At 59.1% G+C, this 27,950-nt stretch overlaps 1 protein-coding gene across 4 annotated transcripts; it reads left to right on the forward strand.

The window, feature by feature from the left end:
- On the forward strand, window positions 1-27,902 carry ASIC4 (acid sensing ion channel subunit family member 4). 4 transcript variants are annotated; one of them, XM_019838718.2, is made up of 11 exons: window positions 1-131; window positions 4,938-5,827; window positions 21,324-21,468; window positions 21,564-21,691; window positions 21,881-22,043; window positions 22,577-22,633; window positions 24,645-24,798; window positions 26,167-26,258; window positions 26,340-26,419; window positions 26,746-26,850; window positions 27,074-27,902. In XM_019838718.2, exons 2-11 carry the CDS (start codon window positions 5,246-5,248, stop codon window positions 27,185-27,187), a joined length of 1,620 nt encoding a protein of 539 aa, XP_019694277.2. In that variant the 5' UTR covers window positions 1-131; window positions 4,938-5,245; the 3' UTR covers window positions 27,188-27,902. The 4 variants fall into 4 exon arrangements, with proteins under 4 accessions (XP_019694277.2, XP_019694279.2, XP_023115482.2 ...); XM_019838720.2 differs by having other exon boundaries at window positions 11-128; XM_023259714.2 differs by lacking the exon at window positions 1-131 and adding an exon at window positions 4,311-4,479.
- The last annotated feature ends 48 nt before the right edge of the window (window positions 27,903-27,950 follow it).

Genomic DNA, 27,950 nt, shown 5'->3' on the forward strand with positions numbered 1-27,950 from the left:
CTCCCCTTCCTTCCCTCCAGGCTCCCCCTTCCGCCGCCTCGGCCACCTCGGCTCCTCTGGAGGGAGCAGGGGCCTCACCCTGCCTGAGCACACCTTTCTGGGAGGCACGGAGAACCGGAGGGCAGGAGGTGGTAAGGGGCCGCCCGGTCTGAGCAGGAGCCTGGGCAAGCCACGGCCCACCCTCCGGGCCCATACTCCTCCCTACAAAGAAGTGCCCCTTGAGACATTAGTTCTTGCCACCCTGGGCGTGATGGGGCTGGCGCTCCATCCCGGGGCGGGTGGGCTGAGCACCCTTGACTGTTGCTCCCCGTGGCAGAGTTCCACTGGTCACCTCAAGGAGGCGCTGTGTTGCCCTGGGTTCTCCAGCCAGGAGCTCAGAGGCTCCCAGGGCTGGCACCTGCCATTCGCACCCAATCTACCCTGCTCACCCCTGCTTAGCTCTGCCACCCTTGGTACTCGCGGGGTATGGGGCCTCGCCAATAGTGGCAGAGTCCCCATGCCCAGAAGAGATGATCAGGAACTCCTTCTTTCCTCTCTGCCAGGCAGTAGTCATCTCCCGGCCCCTGATTTAATCTTCCCCCTTCACAGCCCTTGTTTCTCCTGCTCATCTCCTTGGCCCTGATGTCCTGCCCTCAGCCCTTTCCTTCGTACCCCTCACCCCACGCCCCCCCTCACCCCCCCCCGTCCTGCGTCGCGCCCCCGCCCCTGCCCCTCAGAGCTTTAATCCCTCCTGCTGCTGTGCCGCCTTATCTGCTCCCAGCAGCTTTCGCTGCTGCAAAGCCCTCTCCCCCTCCTTCTCTGGATCTTCTCCCCCCTCCTTCCCTGGCTCCCTCTTCTCTCTGACCAGCACCCCCACTCCCAGCCGGTCTGTCTCTCAGGCCTCCATGACGGCTCCTGGCTGACCCCAAATTTGCCCTCCAGTGCCCCTTGCCCTCTCTCCAGCCTCAGTTCAGAGGTTGCCTGATGCCCACCCACTCCCACACTGGTCTCTTCCTACCCCGCCCCACCCTCTCAGGCCCCGCAGACTTGGTCAGTTTCTGACTAGCCAAGATTTTTCATCTTTCTTCTTCCCTACTCTCCCCTTCCTGGTCCTCTCTTCAGTTCCTCCGGTTGCCTGCCCCTCGATCTTGGACCTGGTGTCCTTCGGCCCCAGTGATCCATTGCCTTGGCTTGGCCATCCTCAAAAGGGGATGGGGGGGAGGGGTGTTGGTGTGAGCCACAGGAGAGGGATCAGGCTGGGTTGGCCCTAGGACAGGGAAGGGGGTGCAGAATGCTGTCGGGCAGTGGGGGCAGGGCCTGGCGGTGGGACGCTAACCCTCTTCAGTCGCCTCAGATCACGTCCGGGCCTCCCCACCCCCCTTCACTGGAACTCTCATTAACCGCTTCTCCTGCCTCGTCCGCGGCATAAATAACCCAGATAAATCAGCCGCCGTCCGCCCCCCGCCCCTCGGCCCCCGCACAGCCCGTTTGTCACCGCTGCTCGCTCACCAGCCAGGCCTGGCCCAGTCCCGGCCTCCACCCCCCCATCCTTGTCCCTTCCCGCCCACGTCTGTCCCACACTAGCTCATCCCTTGGTCCGCACCAGAGCCAGGCCTGGGACAGGTGTCTGGGCTCGGAAGGATGGCAAGGTGTCCATTGGGAGGAGGGGGAGGCTGGGGACTCTCTCTAGGAGAGAGTTTGGGGGTCATGTCATTTATGTGTGGGCCACCCAGGAAGGGAGTCTGAGGCTGACACAAAGGTGAGAAGGGGCAGATGCAACTCAGCGTGGGGGGGGGGGCATCCCTCTGCTGGGAAAAGAGGTGAAGCCCCAAAAGCCTGGATATAGGAAGGACCTTGGAGGATCCCTTAGGAGCCCCCAAGCTGGATCATGAGAGGTGTCTGGATCTGCCTTTGAGGCATTTTGCCCAAATAAAACCTGCACCTTCTCAGGTGCTCTGTAAGAACCCTCTGCCCTCCCTGTCATCTCCCTCACCCTCTGTCCCCCATTCCCATGCCCTGCCTTATCTGGCTGTACAGATGCCACTCTAATCTCTGCCTCTCAGTCTACACACTGCCATCAGGAAACCTAGTTCACCCTCTGGGGGATGGAGATGGGTGGAGATTGGACTAGGAACAAATCTGGGAAATGGGGACAACTGGAGAGCAGAGGAAATCTGGCTCTGAAGCCCCCTTACCCCTGTGCCCCACACCTACTCGGGAACCAGGTCCCCGACAGACCCTCTCTCTCTGCTCACACCCAGCTCGGGGCCTGGCCAACCACACTTTGGCCCTGATGCTCACTGCAGGGGGCGGGTGGTCCCTGGAGAGTGGGTGGGGGAAGTCAGGAGGGGATGGGGGAGCTTGGGCGCAGGGCTGGGGGTGGGGGTGGGGAAGAAGCTGGGCCAGGCCCCAGGGACCAGCTGGGCAATGAGCCGGGGAAGCAGCCGGGAGGCTAAATGAGGGAGATTATCACCCAACTGCAGCCGGGCAGAGAGGGAGGCAAGCAGGGAAGCGAGGAGAGGGAAGTGGGGGGGGGGGGGGGAGGACGGGGGCCAGAGGGGAAGGGGGTGTAGGGGGGCAGGAGAGACGGAAGAGACTGGAGGGGAGGCACAGGATGGGCTGCAGGGATATGGAAGGGGGACTCTCGCCAAGTGTAACCAGATTCCTAGGGGTCTGGGAGACGGGGTGATGGGGACCTGGGGACAATTGGAGACAGCTGGCTGTGGGGCACTGGCGGGGAGTGAATGCAGTTCTACTTCCCCGTGGCCTGAACTCTCCTCTCCACCCACCCCCCAACTTTGTGCCCTCCAGAGGAGTGTGATTTGGGCTGATGATGACGGAGGCCAGTATGTTAAAAGAGTATGACCCCATGATCTCAGTAGATGGCAGGGCAATTTAGGCATTGAGTACAGGGTAGCAACGAGTGCTGGGGAGAGCTTGGGGAGTAGCTCCCTGATTTCTTGGCAGAGCCCCAGACTGAAGTAACCTTAAAAAAGCAATTAAATCACCTTAAAAAAAAAAACCAGTAAAGAAAAATCAATACTAGGAGAAAGGGGAAGAGAGGCTGGGGGAGGAGGAGGTGGGGTGGAAGCACTAGAAGGGTCTAGGAGTCTAGCCGGGAGGGCAGAGCATGGCAGGGGGCTGCCTGGGTAGGGGGTAGAGAAAGGGGGATTGTCTGTGGTCACTTGGAGACTCGGAGTGCTAAGTCGGCAGCTGCTTCCAGTGCCATCCCCACTTTCCCCTCTGGGAGGCCGCCAGACGCAGCCCTGACCCCAGGGGTCTCATCTTCCCAGCTTGGGGGAGCTGGCTTGTGGGGAAGCCCAGCCGCAGTCCCCCACCCCGCCCCCAGGAAGCTACTCTGTTGAGAGGCTGGGGACAACACCGCAGGGTGCCAAGCGGAGCCAGGGCAGGGGGCTGGTGGGCTCTGTGCTGGGGCGACAGTGACTGATGGGGCCTGATATGGTCTCACAGCCAGGGTGGCCCCCGTGGTTCCCTACCCCCACCCCCGGGGTAGCCGCCCGTGGGCCCCTCCTCCGGGCCCAGGCGGGGGCTGCGACTGGCAGGGCAGGCCTGACGCAGGGGAGGGGTGGCCTCTGGGCAGCGGGTGGACCTCGGGCTCTAATCCCCAGCAGCTGCCGTTTCCCTCAGATCGATTCCCTTCTCACTTTTTTTTCAGCTGCTGGTTCCGCGGCTCGGATCGATGGAGCCGCCTCCCCCGCCCCTCTGAGCTTCCTCTCCCTGCTGCTCATTAGTGCCCCGATTAATCAGCCCCCCCTTTCCTCTGGGGGACAAGTGCTTCCTCCCCCATGAGGGCTCACGTTCTCACGCGGGCCCCCCAGAACACAAGCTGCTCCCTGTGACCACCCCAGCCTGGGAGCACCAAGGCATTTCCTCCTGGGCTGCCCACTGGGGCCCCACCCCTGCCTGCCATACCAACCCACATGCCTGTTCCCCTCGGCAAGACAGCAGCCTCACCAGGGCGCCCCTGCCCTATTCTGCCGGCCACCCCCTGCTTCCGCTTCTGAGATAGTACTCCCCATCCAAGCCCGCACATTTCTCCTCCCTCCCAAATCCCCATTTGGGCTCTTCCTCTCCCTCCCATTCCATACCCTCTCCCCCACCCATCACACTTCCCCCCTGCTCCTTGGCCCGTTCACCCAACACCCTCCCCCACCCACCAGACAGGTGTGGCAAGAGATTTGGGAAGCGTTTGGGGAAGAAAAATGTGGCCACAGATGTTCAAGTCAGCCAGGGTGCCCTCTGTCCCAGACACAGGAATGACTGAGTTTGGGGGCGGGGGAGGGGGCGGCCAGCATCCCAGGAGGGGGTGGGGGGGAAGGGGCGGGGAAGGTGGATGTTGAGCTCAGGAGCAAAGTTCCAGGCCAGTCACGAATCTTGGTGGAGTCACCTTTGTCCCCTTGTCTGCCTTGCCTGCCCTCCTCTGCCCTCCCCTCCCTCATTCAAACAAGTGGCTCTCCCAAGGAGTTTCTGGAAGCCGCTGTGAGTGGGGTAGTTGGGGGCAGGTGGTGGCCAGGTGCTGGGGTCAGGAGTCAGGAGTCAAGAGTCAGGGAGGTGGGGGGGGGGTGAAGTCGGCTGAGCCTGGGTGTGGTCCCCCAAAAGTGGCAGAATGCGCTGAGGACTCTGGGTGCAGATCTCTTCCCTGGGTGGCCTGGGAGTGGGGCCATCTGGGGACCCCGTGAGTGCCTAGGGTGTGACAAGAGTTTGGGGGGGGCAGCCCGACGAGGTTGTTGAAGGCGGGGGCCGGGGATCCCAGTCCTGGGCTGGGGGCTGCCCCCGCCCCTGGCCTGGCTCCTGCCGCCAGTGCCGACGGTGAAGCGCTGTTGACATGTCCTGAATTATTAAGCACGGGGTGGGCTCCGGAGCACATGCTGAGCGGAGCGGCTGGGGCTGCGCGGCGTGGCGGAGCAGCGCTCACTCCCTCGCTCGCTCGCTCGCAGGGACACACGCAGGGGCTGACAGCTGTGCTGGTGCTGATAAGGGAAGCCACAAGGAGACGATCGAGGAGAGAGACAAGCAGCAGCAGAGGCAGCAGCAGCAGAGGCAGCACGAGGGCTGCGGAGCTGCTGGGAGTGGGAGTGACTCCCCCACCTCGGGCCCCCACCCTGTCCCTGTCCTCCTCCCGCTTGCCCTGAGTTGAGGAGAGCGGCCGCTGCCACCACCGCCACTCCGGAGGGCACCGGGGGGCTGCCGGCCAGGGAGGGACAGGGGCAGGGAGGCTCTGGCCAGTCCCAGCAGCCGGGGACAGATGCCGATCGAGATTGTGTGCAAAATCAAATTTGCAGAGGAGGATGCGAAACCCAAGGAGAAGGAGGCAGGGGATGAGCAAAGCCTCCTGGGGGCTGCACGGGGGGCAGCAGCCCCCCGGGACCTGGCCACCTTTGCGAGCACCAGCACTCTGCACGGGCTGGGCCGGGCCTGTGGCCCAGGCCCCCATGGACTGCGCAGAACCCTGTGGGCACTGGCCCTACTCACCTCGCTGGCTGCCTTCCTGTACCAGGCGGCTGGCCTGGCCCGGGGCTACCTGACCCGGCCTCACCTGGTGGCAATGGACCCTGCTGCCCCAGCCCCGGTGGCTGGCTTCCCGGCCGTCACCCTCTGCAACATCAACCGCTTCCGGCACTCGGCGCTCAGCGACGCCGACATCTTCCACCTGGCCAATCTGACGGGGCTGCCCCCCAAAGACCGGGACGGGCACCGAGCCGCCGGCCTGCGCTACCCGGAGCCCGACATGGTAGACATCCTCAACCGCACTGGCCACCAGCTTGCCGACATGCTCAAGAGCTGCAACTTCAGTGGGCACCACTGTTCCGCCAGCAACTTCTCTGTGGTGAGTCCTGCCAGCTGGCCCGCCGGGCCTGGGGTGGCCGGAGGCCGGTGGGGGGTGGGGGGGGGAGGTGGCGCGCAGGGGCATCCTCAACAGGGCTCTACAGGGCTTCCCTTCCTTCCGCCACCAGAGGCTGGCCTCGTGTCTCCCCCAAGCCCGGTGTTTCCCTGTCGCTCCCCAGCCGCGGAGCAGGGGACGCTCCTAGGGGCTCACCCTGGCGCTGCTGTGGCCGCTCCTCTTCTCGGCTCTGCTGCTGCTGCAGGGCCCAGGTCTGGGCCCGGGGGGCCCGGAGTGGGCCCGGGGTCCCCAAAGCCGGGCAGCTTGCAGGGAAGGAAGGGATGCACCGTGCCAAGGCCGGGCCGACTGACCCCCACTCATCTCTTGTTCCCTTTTTCCTCTGGATTCTTCTCCCCACTGAATGAGGGTGTTGGGGACGGGTGTCTGGGGGGCTCCCGCAAGAGAGGGACTCAGGGCTGCCTCCTGGGGAGCTGGCCCGACCGGCAGGCTGGATAGAGACGATCTTGATCTTCGTGTACACTGGGTGCCAGTGTCTCTTCTCTGTCTCTGTATCTCTCATACACACCCCCTTTCACAGACTCCCTCACACATCCCTCTTTCATGCTGCCCCTCCAGCCTCTCTCCCTTTCCCTCCCTCCGTTTCCTGGTTCTTGCTGATCCCTTGCCCGGCTCTGGCTCTTACACTGAGAATCACTCATTCACTCTTATGTGCATGGCTCACCCTCACTGCAACCCAGCAACACACACACACACACACACACACACCCCTACCGCTCAGGGACAGTTTTCTGTGCTCCCTCTCTCATACTCAGTGTCCCTGTCACCACACTCACATGCACACCTGCACACCCACACACCGAGAGCTACCCATCTCTATGCCCAGATCCCAGCTCTTACTTAGCTGCTGAGGACGAGGACAGGGTCACACTGTGGATGCCATCCCCTTTGTGATGCCCCCCGCCCATCTATCTTGATCCCTGCGCCCCATGCGGGGACTGCTGGTGCCATCTCTCACATGTGTGTGGACACGGACACACACACACACTCTCTCATTGAGATCTGGAGTGTCGGCTTGGGCTGCCCTCCCATGCACACCTCCCACAGTCAGGTGTGAGCTCAGGGGGCGTGTCTTGTGTGCTGTCTGTCTGTCTGTCAGTCAGTGCTCCATTCACCCACACTCACAGGGTATCTATTATCCCTGGTGCTAGAGATCCCCGGTGCACGGTTGACTCCCAGCATTGTGTACATGTGTGTTTGCACCCTTGTTACCACTGCCCAGTGCATATGCAAATACGTGGCGTCAACATGGTGCCCACTCCAGCCAGCCTCCAGTGGCCTGCCCCAGGGATGGGGAGGGCGCTTTCCTTCCTCCGGCCCAGGTTCCCATTCGCTCACTCACTGCCTCAGTACAGCAGGAAACGTGCCCCTACTAGGCTCCTCTCACGGCTACCCATGCCTGCAGCCTCTGGGTCCTCCTGCCACTGGGTGTGGGGGCAGTTGTGTAGCAATGGAGGAAGGGGCAGGAAGGAGGGGTCGTCCTGGGTGGGGGTCACTGGGCTTTTGTGTGGCCACACACCCCTCTTCTAGGAAAAATCACTGCTCCCAAATCCGGGACTGCCAGAGTCCTCAAGAAGGAGGTGAGGTGTAGAGTGTGTGCATGTGGACTTTTGGGTCCATGGAGCCCCTCTGTCTGACATCCTCACCCCTCAGAGTTGGGGGGAGGGAGGCACAGCCCAGTCCCAGCAGGTGTTGTTGGGGCAGAAATCAATGGGAGCTTTGTGTCCCTGCGCAGGGATGGGGGGGGGTGGGTAGAAAGGAAAGGGGAAGTGTGTTGAAACCTCAGTGGGAAGGAGGGTGGCGGGGAGGGAGAGATGGAGAGGGGGGGAGTAAGGTGAGGGAAGCAGGGTTTCCTGCCTCGCTCTAGGAAAAGGAGGTGCCCGGAGGATCTGGGAACAGGGAGTCTCTGGGAATCCTGAGGATGGCTAAAGGGGAGGCTGGGTGTCCAGCGGGCCCTTTCATACCCTGGGGCTGCAGACAAGAGGGTGACAGAAGTTTGTGGGTCTCAGCTTTGGGGCTGCGGCAGGCCCAAGAAGGGCAGAAGGGCAAAGCAAGCACTGGGGGACAGGAATTCCCCTTTAGAGCCTGCGTTCCCTGTCTCCCACCCAGTCTAGACCCCATATCCTTCTGCCCATCCCCCGTCTGCTGAGCGTAACTCTCCCTTGGACCTGGCCTTCGAGGGCTGAGTCTGCTGCAGATTCACCAGGGTCTGGGAGTGTGGGCTGGGATGGCGGTTCATGCCGCACGGCCGTGGGGAAGATGAGGGTGTACCGCAGGGTGAGATCAGAGAAGGGGCAGGAGATGAACACAAGGGGTCTTTCAGGAGGACACGAGGTCCACAACAGACCCTGCGGTAAGAACACGGAGCTCCTGGTGGGATCGATGGTGGGGAGACGGGTACAGGGATCCGCTGGCAGGGGACCTGCCAGGGTGTGAGTGGTGAGATGGTCAGTGACAAAGACAGGCTTTGGGGAAGGGGCTGGGACGTGTGTTCTGTGGCTTTCCCTGTTTCCTCCTTCCCACTCCCCACTCTGCTGTGACCTTTCCTCCAGAATCCAAGTTAATAAATGTCACATTTTCCAGCCTATTTTTACTCTGGGTAATGTGCCCTCCCCCAGTCCCCTAAGCTGCTGCTTTTGCTTCTGTTACCACTGCAGTCGCTTTCACCCCCACGCTCCCTAATACCCCCTCACCGACTCCCAGTCACTCGCCCAATCAACAGGAGCTCTGAGTGCCTACTGTGTACCTGCTCGGTGGTGCGGGGGGGAGAACAAAGAAGGGAAGCCCCAGTCCCCGGTCCCTGTCCTCAGGCAGCCTCCACTCTCCTGGTGGAGCAGAGACAGGGACACTCAGAAGCTTAACCAACCATGCAAGAGTTAACCAGCCATGCAGGGTTGATCCTGAGCTGCCAGGATCAATTGCCAAAAGAGGTCCATGGGTAGTAAGAGCCCAGACAGAGAGGCCGCTCTGGGCGGAAGAAGGCTGGGAAGGTTCAAGGGGTGAGGCAGGTGAGGCAGGCCTGGGAGGTTTGGAGAGGAGGGGAGAGAGAGGAGAGAGGAAAGAGCTCCTGGGCGGTGGGGGACACTCACCGCTCCACCCATGCTTCCTTCCACCTAGCTTGCCCCGTCCCTTCTCCTCTTCCCTTCCCCCTCCTTACTCAGTCTCGTACCCACCCACCCACTCCCACCTCGCCTCCTGCTCTCACCACCTATATGTTCTCTCCCTTCCTCCGATTCCCACCACCATCTGCTCCCCCCACCCTGGTGCTCCGAGCCCCATCCATACTTTCCCCATTGCGGCTTGCTCTCAGCCTGCCCACTTACTCGAAGGCAGAAATCACTCTCTCTCCCTGGGCTTCATCTCTTTAGCTGTAAAATGCAAGGGTGGCTCTAAAATTCAGCTTCTCCTCTCAGCTGGGGAGTGTATGGCGGAGCAGTCAAGTGTGTGGTTTCTGGAGCCGGACCGTCTGGATCCGAACCTCGGCTCTCCCCTCTAAGCTGTGTGGCCTTGGAGAAGTCAAAAAGCTTCCGTGAGCTTTCGTTTCCACATCCGGTAAATGCAATATTAGAACCTAAACAAGGCGGGCAGTTGAGAGGATTAAAAAGATGGCCGAGAAGAACTCAGCACACTGCCTGGCGTGCACATAGTGTGTCCTCCGGAAGAGTCCACAATTGCAAGTGCCACTGCCCCAACTTCCTGCTCTCTTACCTGTCGATTCCCAGCACCACCCGCGGTTGCCGACCCACATGCAGGCATCTTTGCTATTTGCCGTCTCCTGTCTTCCCCCCCGCCCCGGGCTTGATCCTCAGGCCCAGCCCCTCCCCTCCCCTGTTACAGCATTCCCGTGTTACCCACCCCTTCCAAATATTCACGCGTGTGTGCGTGCGTGCAAGCGTGTGCACAGACTCTCTCCAGATCGGTGCTCTCCCACAGAACATCTCTGGGATGATAGAAATGTATCCGTGCTGTCCAACATGGGAGTCACCAGCCACACTGGCCATTGAGCATCTGACATGTGATTCGCGTGACAGAGAAAATGAATTGTTCAATTCAGATAGCTGCACGTGGGTAGTGGCAACCGTAGTGGACAGCACAGTTCTCAGTGGACCCAGGAACTAGGTTCAGACTGCAGGACTGGGCAGGGCTAGGAATTCCAGCCGGGGCCAGAGGATATGGGTGGTAGGTGTCAGCTCTGGTTGGAAGCTCTGGCGTCTACGATCTGGGCTGAGGTCCCAGGTTGAGCTGAGGATAGGGCCTGGGTCTGGAGACACTGAGGTGTCTGTTGATACCACATGAGCCGATGCACCTTTCTTCCCAGGTGCAGGGCATGACCTCAGTCTTTTCTCTTCCATTCTATTGTCTGGAAAATCGAGGCGTGGGGGAGGTGGAAAATCCTGGAGGAGGCAGGGGTAGGATGCAGCCCCTCTCTGTGGGTCGTCAGGGGTCCAGCCACTCCCTGGAGGGGCAGGTGACCAGGGACGTGTGGGCACTTCACTGTCCCCATTCCCTCTTGGCTCTCAGACTTCCCTCCCCCTCCCAACCCTCCTTCCCCACTCGCTGGTGACTGCCGTGACTATTAATCACTCGCCCTGTTCTCTTCCTCTCTACTAATCAGGCACAATTAGACAAGGCCTCTTCCAGCTGGGCAGTCCCCCTCCCTGCCCTCCTCCCTCCTCTCCCAGCCCCACCCCGGCTGCCAGCCAGGACAGCTCAGAGGCAGGGGGGCAGCATGCATGCGGCCCTCTAGCCCTCCCTGGCTCCCCCATGCCAGATCCTGGCAATCCCCTGCCTTCGATCCCAGCTTCCTCCGAAGCTCACGGCTTCCTCCTAAGCCCGTTGCCTTCCCTGGTGTGGTCAGGGCGGTGCTGATCAGCTCTGCCCTGCCTCCTCGGTTGTGGGAAGGCTACCCCATGAGCGTGACAACTCCATACCTTGGCTGCTGGCTCCTGAGGGCCTGAGGGTTGCCCCCTGCCCCCTCGACTCAGGAACGGACGGGCTTCCCTCTGAGGTTGGCGCAGGCCTCTTACCTACCAGACAAGCTTACCTCTTACCCTCACCCTCTGTCCAGCCCCTCTGCCCTGTCCTCTCTTAAGGCATGAATCTTGAGAGCATTTAGTTCAACATCTAGTTCAGGGTTGTCCTGCCTTCAGGAGCCAGGCAGGTCAGGTAGGGGAGGGCACACCTTAGGGAAGGGTGGGGTCTGAGCAGAAGGGAAGATCACTTATGCCCGAGGGGAGCCGCTGTCCCTCAGCCCCAGCTAACTCACGACCCACCGACGACCGGGTCGGGGATGCCCAGTGTTTGGGGGTGGGGGCAGGGTCTTCCAATCTGTCCAGGGAAGCCCAAGTCTTGATGATTTGAATAAAAATTTTCCTGACTTTAAGAAATATTTTGAGGGCTACCTACAAGTCACAGCTTGCAGAACCCCCAGTGTTTGCTCTCCCCACCGCCTGCCCCAGAGCTGGCTGCTGTCCCTCGGGCCCTCCTGGTGGGGGTGCCCTCAGTCTGGCTGCTTCCCATTGGCCAGCAAGTGGAATTGGTGGTGGGGGATTCAAGGGGTGTGGCCAAACACCCAAGGGCGGGGGCTGGTCTTCCAGGGCAGCGGGGAGGGCCAGGAGGGACCTGCCCCACCCGGCCCCACTCAGCAGCCCTGTGGCCTCTTCATTAATCAGGAATCAGCCCCGAGCTGGGCTCATTATCAGCTCAGCTCCTTGTGGCACTGCCGGAAGACGCTGATTAGCATTTGAAGAAACGGCCCCAGTATCCCCCTCCTGTCCTCCCTCTGTCTCCCCGACCCATGCTCCTTGCAGGATTCCCACCCTTGCCCTTTGGAGTCCAGGGAGGAATCTTCTCCCTCTTGTGGCCGGCGGCAGGGCTGCCCCTGCCAGTCCCAGGCTGGGGGGGCAGAAAGGAACAGGAATGGGTGGCAGGGAGGCAGGGGCATCCCAGGGAGCACTAGGAGGGCTGAGTTTCAGCGCTGCTCAGGTTGAGGCCCCTGAGTCAGTGGGTTCCACTGGGCGGGAGTGAGTGCAGTGTGGAGACAGGGTGGTCAAGGAGAGATGGACAGTCACCCTGGAGAGGGGAGGAGGGCAGCCTCAGGCTGGTGGGTTATCAGCGTTGCCCTGTCCTTCCATGCTCTCTCGGCAATGCCACCTCTGTCTCGTGGCGGGAGGGGGGCGGGGTGGACAGCCAGAACCATGGTCAGGAGACCTGAGGGTTAGGGTCTTGGAGCCATCCAGATGAATCCAGATGAATGGGGATGGGAAGGCAGGAGGAGGACAGAGACAACGAGGGTGGAGAGGAGAAGGTTCAGAGTGCTGTGTGTTTCCAGAAAGGGGTTGGTGGGGGGAGTGTTTGCACTTCTTCCCCTGGCTCCCAAGCTGGGGACCCGCAGCGTTGGAAATCCAACCCCGGGCCCCCTCTAACGTTCACCATGCCCTTGGGACACCCGTTTGGGGTTGGAGGGGGAGCAGTTCCAGAGAGACAGGCATGGGCTGCAGCAGCCGAGGCGGCAGCGAGAGAGTTCAGAGAGGAGCCACGGGATGATTAAGGGGAAATGGAGGACTGATTTAGGAGGAAAGATTAAAGGAGCTAAATCCGTGGCGCTTGGCTCAGCGGTGACTAAGCGTGGACAGGATAATAGCTTACAAATGTGTGAAAGGTGTAAATACCAAATGGGGGGAGGGGAGGCGGCTCGGCAGGCCAGGGGAGCGGGGACAGGGACTGGTCAGGCCCCACGGGGGGGAACTGGGGACTCCTGGGAGACTGCCCGGTAGGGCTGGCCCCTCTCCAGTGGGGGTGCAGGGGAGGGAAACGGGGTTGGGGCTCCCCAGGTTCCAAGCGGGTTGTCGGGGCGCAGCTTCGCGGGCCCGGTGCTGACCTCCACGTGCCACTCCCTCAACACAGAGGACCTGAGGTTCAAATCCCATCGGAGTCCGTCTGCGCCCCTCGGCCCCAGGCCTTTCCCGCCGCTCCCGGGCCCTCCAGCTGCCCCCAGAGAACTGTTCCCCCGGGCCCCCGCCTTGCCGTCCGGGCTTGCGCCCCCTCGGCCCTCCCCGGCCGCGGCGGGCGGCGGGCGGCGGGAGGCGGTGTCTCCCTCCGCGGTGGAAGCCTCTGGCTTCTGCTGTGTGCGGAGGTCACTTTGCCGAGGAGCCGGGAGCCGGGGGAATGCAAATGAGGCAAACCCAGGGAGGAGAGCCGAGGCGCCCGGAGGAGACGGGAGGGAGGGCGCTCGGGCGCGGTGATGGATGCTTGCCCCGCGGGAGGGAGGAGGGGGCGGCGGGGAGCGCGCGGCGGTGGGTGCGGCCCTCGGGGTGCGGGTGGGCCCGGCCCGGATGCCCGGGTGCGTGTGCTGGGGTGGGGGGCGCACACCCACACGCCCACCGCCACCTGCTCAGTCTTGGCCCGGGAACTCCCGCCCGGCCGTGGGTGTGTGCCGCACTGTGTCAACAAAACTCTCTAACGAATAACTTTGCATCCAGGGGCGGCAATGTCAGGCAAGGGCTTCGTTACAAATTAAAAACATTCTCGCCTGGAAAACTGCCTTTCTAGGGTTTAAGGCCCAAGTGATAGCTACCTGGGAGCAGGTTTACGGGTTTACCTGCGTGCTGGACACCCTGCGCGCTCCTCTCCCGTGGAAACGCGGCGCACTCCTGGAGTCACCGCATTCTTCTACAGCCCCAAGCTCTCCTGGCTCCCAGAGCGACCTCAGCCTGGAGTCACGCGGCCTTGACCGCCCCCTACTTCTCTTCCACCGCAGCTCACACATTTACATTTGAACAAACACTGCTCCCATCTCCTCCCGGACCTGGGAGCGGGAGCGCTTCGACCTTGGGGAGGAAGTTGCTCTGAAAAGCACCTGGCTGGCTGTGGGGGTGTGGTAGGGGAGGAGGCCAGGCCTGCTTGGGGGGGGGGGGGCATTCTCTTCGGTCTGGACCGTGTGGCGGGAACCCAAGCCCTTCCGGTGCCGGTGAGTGAGCTTGCTCCGGGAAGCTCTACCCTCCAACCCCAATCCCCCTGCCGGAGGACTTGTGGGATTCCCGTCACAGCAATAGTCCCAGGCAGTAATGATCTGCCTATACCTGTGATTGTTCTATTTTGTTCCCGGCTGCTGTGCACCTGCCTCATAGTGTAGGTGGCTCGATAAACACGTTTTGAATGAATGAATCCCTTTGCAGCCAGACAGCAAACGCCTTCAGGGCAGAGACTGTCTGTTTTGTTCTCTGAACCATCCCCAGCACCAAGCACAGTGCCTGACACAGTGCGCAGCCTCAAAGAATGGTGACGGGCACATAAATGCTGTTTTAACACCTGTCATTTCTTGAGCACCTACTATTTGCCAGTGCTGTGACAGGTGTGTATCATCACACAGTGGATATGAGCACAGGCTTGGGCATCGGACTGCCTGGTACCCTGCTGTGCCATGATATGCGACCCTGGCAGGTTCCCTACCCTCTTTGGGCTTCTAGTATTGTGTCTCTACAATGGGGATAAGAGACCTCTAGTGCAGGGTTTTTGTGGGAATTAAGGAGTGAATTTATATAAAGTGCCCAGGGCCATGCCCGACACAGAGTAAGCACTAAATACATGTTAGATGTTGCTATGATTTATGTATATCATCTCTTACCTCATAACACAGATCCGAGAGGTTCAATGACTGAATCCGAATCCCACAGACAATATAGGCAGGGCTTCAGATGTGAACCAGGCTGGGCTGCAGGCCTGTTCGTTCGGTGCTGCTTCTCATATGATAGGAGAGCCGTATCCCTGTGCCGGGGCGGGTGGTTCACTGTGACAGAGCCCCATCCCCTAAGAAATACAGTCTCTCCCAAATTGCTGGGAGAGCCTTTACCAAGGTGCACGGTGCCCTGAGAATGGGACCAGTGGGAATCCAAGATCAAAATGCTACACCAATGTCAAGTATACTTCAATGAGGAAGAGAAAGAAAGAAAGAAAGAAAGAAAGAAAGAAAGAAAGAAAGAAAGAAAGAAAGAAAGAAAGAAAGAAAGAAACAGCTGCACCATTTGGCAAGAAGTTCCATTCACAAATCTATACCCCATACCATACCCCTTCCCTTATCTTTCTTGAACACCCTACCACACCCCACTCTGAATTTATCTCTAATCCTCATAACTAACTTTAGGAGAAGTTACCACTTCCCTTTCACAGATGCGCAATCCTAGGCTCAGAGAGATTAAATCATGCATCCTTACCCAAGGTTACTTGTCAACGGTTGGTGGCATAGCCAGGATTTGAACCCTGTTCTGTAGGATTCCAAAACACGTGCCCCTTTCCCCATATTATGAAGCTATGATATGTGTATCCATTTCCAGCACCCCCTCCAGGGGTCGATCTCTGCCCCAGGTTTTATTGGTCTCTATGACACTCTTGTTACTAATATTGAGGACTCATGTACATTATTTCACTCTGCAGATGCCTCTTTCATACACTTACAACCGCCCTATGGAATAAGTCAGGCAAGAATTTCTATTTCCACTTGACCGATGAGGAAACTGAGGTCCAGAGAAGTCAATAAATCACTTTACTAGCCAAGGTTACACAAGGCTGTCAGTGGTAGAGCTGAAGCTGACACCAGGGTCTGCTGACTCCTCAGGGGGGTTAGAGGAGAGTGTTGGGGCCAGTGGAGGAGAGGGACTGGACTCTGAATTTGCCCCGTCTTCCTATGTGCCCTTGGATATGTACCTTGCCACCCCTCTGTTGTGGCCTTTGCACGATGATGCCCTCTTCCTTCCCCATTGAGGAGGATAGAGAGGCAGGAGCCTTTGAACTTGGACACTTGGGCCACCCCTGAGTGTTGTTTCAAGAGCTGTTCAGCCTGGGGTGTTACTCACAGTCCAGAATGGATGAAGATGCACCCCCTTCCACTGGCCACCCCCATGGACTCCAGGGCACCACAGGGTTAAAGGGAATTCATTCCAGAGGCCTGAGTGAGAGGCCCAGGCCTGGACCACATCAGGGGAGGGCTGACGGAATGTGGGGCAGGAGGAAGCTCTTATGGAAAAGTTGGGGGCGGGGGGGGGGGGGGGGGGGAGGCGCCAGGGCCTTAGCAGAGGCAGGGTGCCCAGAAGGCAGTGGAGATAAAAGCCTAGGCTGCAGATTAGCTCTGGGATTAGCCCAGCCTTGGCTGCTTGGCTTCTTATCTCCTGGAGGCCCCTGGCCCTCTCCCCCGCAGCTCTGAGCCCTGGCCCCGCTAATTGCCTGTTAACCCCGTGGGCTCCGTGACTGCAGGGAGGATGAGGGGTGGGGAGGGCTGGGGGTGCATGCAAGCCAGCCAAGGAGAGCTTTCCTGGGGGAAATGGCAGCTGTGGGTAGATGGAACCCAAGAGGCCGTGAGGAGCCACTGCTCAGAGTAGGGAGCTCAGAGAGGACAGATCCCTCCCAACCTCTGATGTTGTCCGGGGCAGACCTGGAGGAGGGGGCAGGGAGAAGGAGAGGGGGGCATGCCCGGGGAAGGGTTCCTGGCTTGGCAGCAGCAGTCTCAGGCCCAGGGGAGAGTCTAGTAGGAAGATAAGAGATGGGGACTGGACACCTCGGCTAGGAGAAACAGGCTGCAGATGCAGAGGGCAAAGGAAAGGCCAGGGTGCAGCCAGGCCAATGGGAGAGGGAGGCAGAGGCCAGGGGGATGGGCTGGCTGACAGAGGGCAAGGGACCGAGAAACAGAGGCCAGATGGATAATTTATCAGATGCTGAGGACAGGCAGGCCAGGAGAATAGAGAAGGGCCGTGAGACACAGAGATCAGAGGGACAGAGACCAGGGAGTCAGACTCGGGCCAGGGTCCAGGCCAAGAAAGGGTGGGCCGGTCTGAGAGGGACAGGCAGAGGGCTGGCCAAAAGGAAAAGAAAGGTAATGGAAGGGTCCAAGGGTCCACACGCAGCACAGACGGATTCCCGTCTAGAAGCTTATTCAGCCCGGGGCCAGAGGGATTCTGGGAGGCCATGTGCTCAGCCTAGGGTCAGGAGGGCGGACCCAGGAGCTAAGGCAGAAAGCGAGGGGGGGGGGAGGGGGGGGGATACAGACCAAAGGCAGAGGGAGGGGTCTGAGATGGGAGGGGTCTGAGATGGGAGATACAGAGGTAGGGGTCTGAGCCTCTAAGGCTGAGGGCTGGTAGTGGGTCATTTGGAGACAGACCCTCGGCCCACTCCGGCACATCCTAGCCTAGCACCCGCCCCTTTCCGCTGCGGGGCCCTGGACTCTCCTGTATGCATTCCCTCCTTCTGGGCCAGTCCATGGGGAAGAAAGCAGTGACCAGCCTGGGGGACCTTGAGGCAGAGCGGCCGTGCCGTCTCCATGGAAGAGGCTGTGGGCTGTGCCGCCACCAGGGTTCTGCCACTTAGGAGCTGGCAGTTCCACCCGCCGCTGCCTGCCTGGCCCGGGGACCGTCTCCGGGGCAACGCTCTGCTCTGCCCAGCGGTCGGGCCTGACCTGGGCTGTGCAAGTGGCCCGGCCCTGCCAGTCTGGCCTGTCCCTTCCCTGCAGAGTATATCCATCAGACCCGGAGCACGTCCACCCACCGCCACCCCCACTCTGCACAACCCCCTCGAGGGCAGGGGTGCCAGGTAACCACCCCCCCTCCAAAGCCATTGTAGTCAAAGCCTTCCTGGTTACCCCTGCCCCGCACGGTGCCGGGCTCAGTGTCATGCAGAATGGTCTGTGTGTACTTACTGGAGGTAGTGACAGGGAGGCTGCCCAAGGCCCGCCCAGGGTCAGGAGCCTACCAGAGTCATTTAGTCACCGGATACGCACCCGCCAGGTGTTTTATAAGGGCTAATTCTGCTTTGGCACTGGGCTCAGTTCCGTTTGGATCTCTTGTCGTTTACTGGCTGTGTGCCTTTAGTCAACTCACTTTCCCTCCCTGGGCTTCCTCACCATTAAATGGGGGCAACGATACTCTCCTCGTGTGGTTTTCCAGAAGGCTAAGGAGAGCCCTTCTCAAAGGAGAAAATAAATCAAAAGCACCATAGTGCAAGACCTTTGGTAGGGTTCACCTGGCACTCCTTCCCTCCACCTCACACCTTCTACGAGTTGTACTGGGGTCTACGCATGCCGAAATGGGCTCTGAGCCTCTCAGCTGCGGCGAGTCCACAGTCCTTCGGGTTGGGTCAGGCTGAGCTGTGGAGAGGCCATGACGGTTCCTGGTGATCAGGGGGAGCCACCGGGGCGGTGCTGCACAACGGGGGTGGGGGGTAGCTCACTAAACCTAAACGGGTCCCCCATACAGTCCACGCCTTGTTTAGCCTCTCAGCTGGAGCATACACTCAAACCAGCTGCATCAGCAAGAGCTGATTCCAGCATCTTCTTGGCCCGAAGTAGGAAGAGGGTGGCTGCCTTGAGATTTGAGTCAAATACTTATGTATTCTCCCCATCTACCCTTCCCACACCCCTGGGGACCCAGGAATCTTGCACCAAGCCCCTCTCCGGGTTCTCCTCCTTCCAGTAACACGTTGTCAGAGCAGAGCGCAGACCTAAAGTGGAGCTGTCCTACGGGACTCTCACCCGTTCATTTTGGGCCTTTCTACTTGAAGTACGGTCCACGTGCCAGCAGTTGTTAGAAATGCAGAATCTCCGTCTTGTCCCCCTCCCCTTGCCAACACACACGACTGAACCAGAAACTGCATTTTAACAAGGTCCCCAGGTGCTTTGTGTACAATACAGTTTGAGAAGCACTGATCTTGGAGACCTTCGTAAATCAACCCATCTCTCTGAGCCTCAACTTCCCCATCTGATAGAGGGGGATGTGAGGATTCCATTGGAAAGAGCACGTTAAGCATTTAGTCAGTGCCTGGGCACAGCGAATGCTCTGGGACTGTCAGCCATGCCTGCTCCTGCCCCACAGATAGACGTGCAGCATGGAGTGGGCAGGGCTGATACAGACAGGGTCAAGGACTGGAACCCAGAAATTGGTCAGGGGGAGAAGCAGGAGGGAGGGACAATGAACTGAGGGGCAGCAGATCTGGAGAACAGAGAATGAGGAAGGTGTGGGGCGCCTGGGTGGCTCAGCCTCTTGATTTCAGCTCAGGTCATGATTTCCTGGTTCGTGAGTTCGAGCCCCACGTTGGGCTCTGCACTTACAGTGCAGAGACTGCTTGGGATTCTCTGTCTCCCTCTGTCTCTGCCCCTGCTCATGCCCCACCCTTCACTCACTCAGAATAAACATTAAAAAAATGAAAGGCTTAGAAACAGGTAATCCCTGACCCCTTACCCCAAAAGAGAGGGTTAGCTTTCCAAAAAAAAAAAAAGCGAGGAAGATGTGCGGAAGTGGAATGGAAGGGAAGGAGGAAGTGGTGGGGGAGGGGACAGACGGGTGTTAAATCACTCACCTCTCTCATTTCTCACCTGTCTCATTTCAGCTGGTGGGACTGAGAGGGAGCTGGGGCTTGGGTTGGCAGGTGGCAGCTGTGGGTGGTGGGAACAGCTCAAGTCTTGCATCCAGATGAATTCCGCCTCTCCTACCGACTAGTTGGTTGTGTGGCCTTGAGCAAGTCACATCACCTCTCTGAGCTGCAGTTTCCTGGCCTATAAAAGCCAAGTAATTTAAATCTATCCATATCAGAGTTGCTGAGTGCATGAAATGGGGGTGGGGGGTGGGGGTGGATGTAGCCATGATTTGTAAATTGCAAGGTGCTTGTTAGACACGTGTTTGTTTGAGGATCCGCAGGCAGGATATTTGGGTGACAGAAGACTTAACCCTGCTCCCCAGACGACGGTGCCCCAGGCCCCCAGTTCTTAGAAATCGTCCTTCCTGCTGCCCACAACCCAGCCCCTCTCCCTTCTACACCCTTTCTCTGAAGCTAGGCATTTAGGATATCTTTTCCCCAACACCGCCCAAGCCTTTTCTCCCAGCTTTTTTACCAGCTGGAAATGTTCCCAAGGAGAGGGGAGAGGGAGCACGAGAGTGATTGAGGGCACTGACCCCTTGCCCCCAGGGAAGGTGCTGCCTGTGATGGGTTTGACCCGGGGGCTCGTCTCTGTGGGGTGAGCCTGGCAGCCGGGCACCTGCCTCCGCCTCTCTCTTGACCCCCGCTCCCCAGCTGCTGCGCAACGACCCCATCGCAGCTCCCGGCCGGCGGGGCTTCGGCATCCATCTCCGGGACGCCAGCGCCATCTGGTGTCCGTTATGGGGAACCCTCCGTAGTGGAAAAGAGCTTCGTTCGGTGCGGCCGTAACTGCTTATAAGCTTTCCTCCTGCCGGCCGCTGGGCCAGTGCTGGGGACATCAAACCCACTGCTCCTGTGCAGCATAAACCTCAGTGGGGGAGATGTTGACACTGAACAAGGAGACAACCAGATAAACAAGATAATCTCAGGTCTTGGTATACACTGAGCAAACCGATGAACACCTGCGGAGGATCACCCTAAGTGTGTGTGTGGTATATGTGCGTGTGTCTGAAGAGGAGACACTTGGGGCGCCTGGGTGGCTCAGTCGGTTAAGCGTCCGACCTGGGCTCAGGTCATGCTCTCACAGTTCGTGGTTTCGAGCCCTGCGTCCGGCTCCGTGCTGAAAGCTCAGAGCCTGGAGCCTGTTTCAGATTCTATGTCTCCCTCTCTCTCCCTGCCCCTCCCCTGTTCACGCTCTGTCTCTGTCTCAAAAGTAAATAAACATTAAAAAAAAATGAAGAGGGGGGCACTTAAGCTGAGAGTTAAAGACAGCTAACCATGCCAAAGGTGGGGGGAGGCGGCATTCCAGGAGGGAGAAATAAATGAACAAAGACCAGAGGAAGGAAAGGTGCTCCCTAGGTTTGAATTTGTCACTGAGATCTGGGGGTAGAGTGGCAGGAGAGGTCATGACACATGGTGATTTTTCAGGCTAGGGAAGGAGTTTGGCTTTATCCTCTGGGAAATATTGGGCTCCAAGCCAGCAAGGGACTCAGTTGGATCCCTGTACTTTACAATGGGCACTCTGGCTGCTGTGTTGGGGGGTGCCAGGAGCGAGAGGCAAGGATGGCTGAAGGCAGACCAGTTAGGAGCCCGGAGCGAGGTGGGAGATGCTGGTGAAAGAGGGGACACAAGATGGAATGAAAGAGTTTGCATTCCAAATAGATTTCAGGAGTAGAGTTGCCCAGCTCAGATTCTGGATTGAATGTAGGAGTGAAGGAGAGGGAAAAAGTCAGAGATTCTGACTTGAGAAATGGGGCAGATGGTGGGGCCCTTAAATCAGAGGGACGGAGCACAGAAGATCGCAAGAGTTCTGCTATTGATACGCTAAGCTGGAGATGTCTTTTAATCAGCTAAGAGAGGATGTCAGTGGAAAACATAGAGCTTAGGGAAGAGGCTGGGCTGTGGAGTGGTTGCTGTTGGACAGCGATGTCCAGGCAGGTGGGCGCTCTCACAGGACAGGGAGCCTTGAGCTGCAGGAATTGTCTTAGCTTCACCTCCTCTCTTCCTCTCTCTCACCCCCCTGCCCCAGGTGTATACTCGCTATGGGAAGTGTTATACCTTTAACGCGGATCCACAGAGTTCACTGCCCAGTCGGGCTGGGGGCATGGGCAGTGGCCTGGAGATCATGTTGGACATCCAGCAGGAGGAATACCTGCCCATCTGGAGAGAGACAAGTATGCAGGGAAAGGGACAGGGACCGATTTGGGGGCTCCAGCCTGGGCCCTCTGCCTGGGAGGGGTTTCCAAAGGTCCGCATCTCCACTGTGCAGATGAGACATCGTTTGAGGCCGGCATCCGAGTGCAGATCCATAGCCAAGAGGAGCCACCCTACATCCACCAGTTGGGCTTTGGCGTGTCCCCAGGCTTCCAAACCTTCGTGTCCTGCCAGGAACAGCGGGTGAGCACCTCCAGCTGGGCCCTGGATCGGACACTGGGCAGGGTCTTTGGGCCCAGAGGGGATGCTGACCAGACCTACCCTCCAGAAGCTCACAGGCCACCAGGCCACCCATGGACTTTGCTGAGGTGTGGGCAATGGAGGGCCAGGTGGGCCTTTTGGGCATGACCCCATTATGCACCCCCTCTGCAGCTGACCTATCTGCCCCAGCCCTGGGGCAACTGCCGGGCAGAGAGCGGGCTCAGGGAGCCTGAGCTTCAGGGCTACTCAGCCTACAGCGTGTCTGCCTGCCGGCTGCGCTGTGAAAAGGAGGCCGTGCTTCAGCGCTGCCACTGCCGGATGGTGCACATGCCAGGTGGGCACCCTCCCCTCCCGTGCCACCCTCCGTGCCACCCTGCCAGGCTCCAGAACCTCCAGGGGCAGAACACTGCTCATGTGCACGAGCAAGTGCATGTGTACAACAACATGTGTGCGTGTCTACACTCACGTGAGCGTATGCGTATGTGTTTGGGACTTTATAAATGTTTTCACGTATGCACATGGCAATGCACGCATGCATGTTTGTGGGCCTGTTGATGCGCACTTCTGCATACGTGGGCTTACGTACATTTGGGCTTGTGTATTTGAGGCGGTTGTGTGCATGTGCTGGTACACACGCGTACAGATGTGTGTGCATGTGTGCATGCAGGCAATGTGCATTCGTTTGATGCACATATGCATGTGTACATTTTCAGGCGTACATGCACGAGCATGTATATGCTCATGCATGTACAGGGATGTGCAAACATGTACGTCTGTGCGCGTGCATGTGTGTGCCCGCATTTGGGAGCGTGGGGGGGGAGAGGGGGTGGAACCATAGACTCCAGGAATAATCTTCTCTCCTTTCAGGCAATGAGACCATCTGCCCGCCAAATATCTACATCGAGTGTGCCGACCACACACTGGGTCCGTGCTGCCTTCTCCCCTCCCCTGCCTCTCCGTCGCCTCCCTCTTCACCCCCCCCCCCCGCCCCGTCTGCTGTTCTCCTCATTGCCTTGGCCCCCTTCCTCCTATTCTCTCCCTGGACACTCCCTCCAGGGTTGAGCCTTATCCCATACCTCCAGGGGGTCTGAGGACTTTGCAGGTGTGGACACTTGGGTAAGTGGAGGCAGCAGGGTAGGGGTTGCAGAAAAACCAGGACTGGGAGTGAAGGGTTGGGCTTCTGTTGTGGCTCCACCAACGAGCTCACCCTCTCTGGGGAAGCGAAATGACTTCTCTCTTGGTCTGAGGAAAGATGCGCTGCTATCAGTGTGGGTAAGGCAAACCCCATCTGGCCATAGGTCTCACTTGGGCTGCGATTCACTCATTCTTTCATCCATCCATCCATCCATTCATTCCTCTGCAGATGGTGGCAGCCTGGGCTGGTGCTGGAGGTGAGAGTGGGAACGAGAGGCCGCCCCCATGGAGCAGGGCTGTGGACAGGCACTGTGCTGGCACAGGCACAGCCTTGGTCCTTGGATAGGGGAAACACAGGGGTGCTACAAGGCCCCAGGGATGGGCGTGCAGCTCCACCTGGGAAGGCAGAACGATCCTTGGAGGAGGTGATAGATTGACTAGCTGAGATTTGAAGGGTGTGGAAGGGTCAGCTTGGTGAAAAGGGGGGGACATGTTCTACGCAGTGGGAACAGTTCAGTGCTAAACATCTGTAGCCGGAAAGAGAGTTGGGAGGGGAATCACGGAAAGGTCAGTGTGGCCCGAGGGCAGAGAACACAGGAGGTGGGGAGGGAGGCAAGACTGGAAAAGGCTCTGGGAAGCCAATAATGGCTTAAGGCAAGGCAAGAATGCCATCTGATGTTATCAAGGTGACTCTGATTAGCTGTGGAGAAGGGATGGTGGAAGTTAAGACCAGAAGCAGAGCAACCAGTCAGGTGAACACTGCAGTAATCCAGATGATGGGGCCCCCAGGGAGGGAGAGACATGACAGGAAGTGGAACTGAGACCTTCTCTGTCCCGCATCCCAACTGCGTCGGCCAAAGGGGCAGTGGGAGAGTGTTTAATGAAGGGGCAGATGTGTGAGCAGGGACTTTAGTTGTCCAGAATTTTGGGGTGTACTGTTAGGCAATGGGGAGCCACTGAAAGATCTAGAGAGGTATTGGGATGATAAAGAGTGAATGCCATTTGCTGCTTTACAGGGTAAAGGAAGGGAGTGCCTCTGGGGCCCAGGCAGAGATGTGTGGCTGTCCCAGAGGACGGGAACTCTGGCCACAAGAGGGGGAAGCAGTCTCAGCCAACCAATGGCCTGGTGGTGAGGAAGCTGGGGAAAGAAATATCCTGGCATCTCTCCCCTCCTTACTCTCTGACCCTGCTGGGGTCTCCCACTGGCTAAACCCAACCCAAAGCCAGAAGACAAGGGAGTCTAGGAAATGCATTTGGCAGAGAGACCTGCCTCCTGGACACAGAAAAGTGGAGGAGAGTGGAGAGTGGATCTGAAGGGGGGAACAAAGAAAATCCAGCATATGAAACATAGCATCTGTCCTTCTGCCCATCTGTCCACCCATCCACCCACTCATCCATCTGCATATGTGAAAACATGCATATAATCCCATTCATCCGGCATCCTCTCCAAGCCCCGTGTGTGTCTGAGATCTCGTGTGAATGGCTGTGACGGATGGGCTGTGTCCTCCGTCTGCACCATGAGGACTACTCAGCCCCAAAGGGCTAGGACACAGAAAGATAAGCCTGTAGGAGGGTGCTGGGGGTTCTGCCCTCACCCACTTTCTTAGGTGGTCTGAAGCTGGTCCAGGAAGGAACCCCCAGCCAGTCCCCCTTAGGCAGTGCCAGGGTGGCCAGTAGAGGCCCTCAGTGAGGACCTGCCTGCCTCAGGACAGCCCCTATGCCTTCTCCCTGCAGCCAGTGGGCCTCTGGGCCACCTGCCCCCCCCCCCCCCGCCACTGCAGTTGGTACCTCTGTGTTGCAGACTCCTTGGGTGGGGGCGCCGAGGGCCCGTGTTTCTGCCCTACTCCCTGCAACCTGACCCGCTACGGGAAAGAAATCTCCATGGTCAGGATCCCCAACAGGGGCTCAGCCCGGTACCTGGCAAGGAAGTACAACCGCAACGAAACCTACATACGGTATGTGTGTGTGTGCGTGTGTGTGTGCGCGTGTGTGTGTCTTTAGTAGAGGCCACCTGCAACAGGCCTGGTCCATGATGGAGACTGGGAGTGGGTGGTATCTTTCTTACTAATGAGTCTTCTGCCAGGAATGCCTTTCACGATCCCTTTCTTCTAATTAATCCCTACCCATCCCCCAAGTCACATCCTGTGTCCCCACCTCCATGGATGCCCTTCTTGATCCAAACGCCTTTCTTCTGAGCCCCTACAGCACTCTGTACCTCTCTCGGTCATTGCACTTAATGGTTGTTTTACAGCCCTCTGCTTGTGTCTCCCCAACCCCCGCCCCCCGCCCCTCCCCCCCAGCAACCTGGGAGCCATTAAATGCACATGGAGAGAATGCTGTGCCAAGGGAGAGGGACAAGGTGGCCTTCAGGAGAGGCCTCATTGAGTCTTGGGTCTGGTCCCCTGCAGTCAATCTACAAAGGCTGAACATCCTGTGGGTACCAGGGTACCAGGGTGTGGGTCCTGCGGGGACAGAGGTGATTACACCACAAAGCTCCTGCCACAATTTGTGGGTGAGGCCACGTTTGATAGTGAGGTGCTGATCGGCAGGCCTCCGCTGAGATTAATGGGCGGGGCAGGTGAAGCAGGGAAGGCATGTGTGGGGCCTCTGAGGACCCTGGGTGTGTGACAGGAGGAGACAGGGTGGGGGAGAGGCATGCCACCTAGAGAACTGTGGGATCATATACAGACCAGCCTGAGCAGTGGGGAGGCTGTGTGGAGAGAGGCAGATAAAAAAGAAGTCTGGATAAGAAGGTGCAGATCACAGGCAGTCTTGGAAGTCTGGAAAAAGAATTTTGGGGTGTACTGTTAGGCAAAGGGGAGCCACTGAAAGTTCTAGAGAGGTATTGGGATGATACAGAGTGAATGCCATTTGCTGCCTTACAGAAGGCAGGAGGGGCTCCTTCAGGCCCAGGAGGTTTCTGTTTGTTTTTATTTTTGTTTTCCTTGTTTTAATGTTTAATTTTGAGAGAGAGTGCACGAGAGAGGGAGGTGCAGAGAGGGGGTGGGGTCGGCAGATCCAAAGCGGGCTCCACACTGATAGCAGACAGCCCGATGTGGGGCTCAAACTCATGAACTGTGAGATCATGACCTGAGCTAAAGCCAGACACTCGACCGACTGAGCCACCCAGGTGCCCCCAGGCCCAGGAGTTTCATTTTGCTCTCCCAGGCCCTTGGCTAACCCTCAAAATATGAAGCAGACATGCATCTGGGACTGTCTTCCCTCACAGCCTTTGGGAGTCTGAGGGTGGTCACCAGCTTCTTGGTGCAGGGGACTCAGATCAGGATGGCCCCACAGGGACACGCTGTTTCCTGTCTCCACAGGGAGAACTTCTTGGTCCTTGATGTCTTTTTTGAAGCCCTGACCTCCGAGGCCATGGAGCAGCGAGCGGCCTACGGCCTGTCAGCCCTACTGGGTGAGACGAGGCCCTGACCCAGATTCCATGGGGGCGGATGAGCCCAGCCTGTGCCTCTGACCCTGCTCTTGTGCGCCCCAGGAGACCTCGGGGGACAGATGGGCCTATTCATCGGGGCCAGCATCCTCACCCTGCTGGAGATCCTGGACTACATCTATGAGGCAAGGGATGGGGGCCTGGTGGGGGCCACCCAGAGGGGGCGTGGAGGGTGGGAGGAGGGGCTGTGGGAAAAGCAGGGGGCAGTACAGTCTTCCTGGTGCAGCTGGCTTGGCTGCAAAGCCGGGGTTCTTGGCCAGGGTCTCCTGACTGGCTGGAAGGCTGGGGGGTGCTGAGGAGTCAGGAGAAGGGGATGGGTGGGGAGGATTGGGGAGTCCTAATGGGGGTTTGCTGGGGCAGTAAGTCCTACAAGGTGGGCCTGGTGAGGCCTGCCCTTCTCCTCTACCAAGTTTCCTGAGCCCACTGCTGTCCCCTCACTCTGAACCCCAAGGTGTCCTGGGACCGACTGAAGCGGGTGTGGCGTCGTCCCAAGACCCCCCTGCGGACCTCCACTGGGGGCATCTCCACCCTGGGGCTGCAGGAGCTGAAGGAGCAGGTGAGGGCGAGCTCTGCGGAGTGCAGCCGGTGCCCTCTCCCGGGACTGAAGGCCTCGGCAACTTCTGAACTAGCCTGCCCAAGCTCTTCCTGGGTTCCCTGGAAGCCGCTACCCTAGGGGGCGAGGGAAGGCTGGCTGCTGCGGGGTGGGGGTGGGGAGGGGGCGGCGGGGCATGGGGGCAGGGCTTGCATTCTCCACGTCCCGCTCCCTCTTTACCTTGCAGAGTCCATGTCCAAGCCGGGGCTGTGCTGAGGGTGGGGGAGCCAGTGGCCTGCTCCCCAACCACCACCACCCTCCTGGTCCCCGAGGAGGCCTCTTTGAAGACTTTGCTTGCTAGGATGGTGCTGTGTCTAAAAAGACCCAGGAGTCTGGGACCCCTCCCAGGATCCCCAACAGTCTCCTCCTGATCCTGGGACACAAGGCCAGGGGGTGACCCAAGGGGAGGGGGAGAAGGCGGTGCTCACTGGGAGGGTGGGGACTCAGTTCACCAGCTCTGGTGCCAGCTGCTTTGCACAAGGGTCCTTCTTGTCCACACCTCCCACCCCCAGGCTGGTGCCCAGGGAGGGCTGGAGGGGAGGGAAGAAAGGAGAGAGGGAGATGGAAGAAGGGGCCCACCCAGCAGGGGTGGAACCCCCTGTACATTTGTATATATTTAGGGAGGACAGGGTGGGGGTGGGGATACAGAAGTAGAAGCAGGGTGGGGCTATGGGGGTGGGTGATTCAGGGATAGCCAGGGTCCCAGCCCTAGAACGTCAGCAGGAGAGGGAGAACCCCCAGGACTCAGGAGGGCTGGGCTGGTCCTACTTCCTGTCCCTCTCCAGGCCCAGCTCCCCTTTTTGCAGGGGGACTGGGTGGCCCAGCAGGCCTGGCCTAGCTCCCAATTTCCCCTGCCCCCACCCCACCTTCAGCGTCCCCTCCACAGGGAGCAGGCCGACCTATCAGACCTTGGCTGAGTTTGGGGGTGGGGAAGGGAGCCTTCCTGAATGGCCTCTCTGCCTCCAGTCTGGTTTTATAAGTGCTGACGAAACTGAGAATAAAGAGGCCTAAAGAACTTTCCGTGTGCACATATGACCAAGCTGTGAGCTGGGGCAGGGCGGCGC

This window comes from Felis catus, chromosome C1, assembly GCF_018350175.1.
Source record: "Felis catus isolate Fca126 chromosome C1, F.catus_Fca126_mat1.0, whole genome shotgun sequence".
NCBI classification, from domain to species: domain Eukaryota; kingdom Metazoa; phylum Chordata; class Mammalia; order Carnivora; family Felidae; genus Felis; species Felis catus.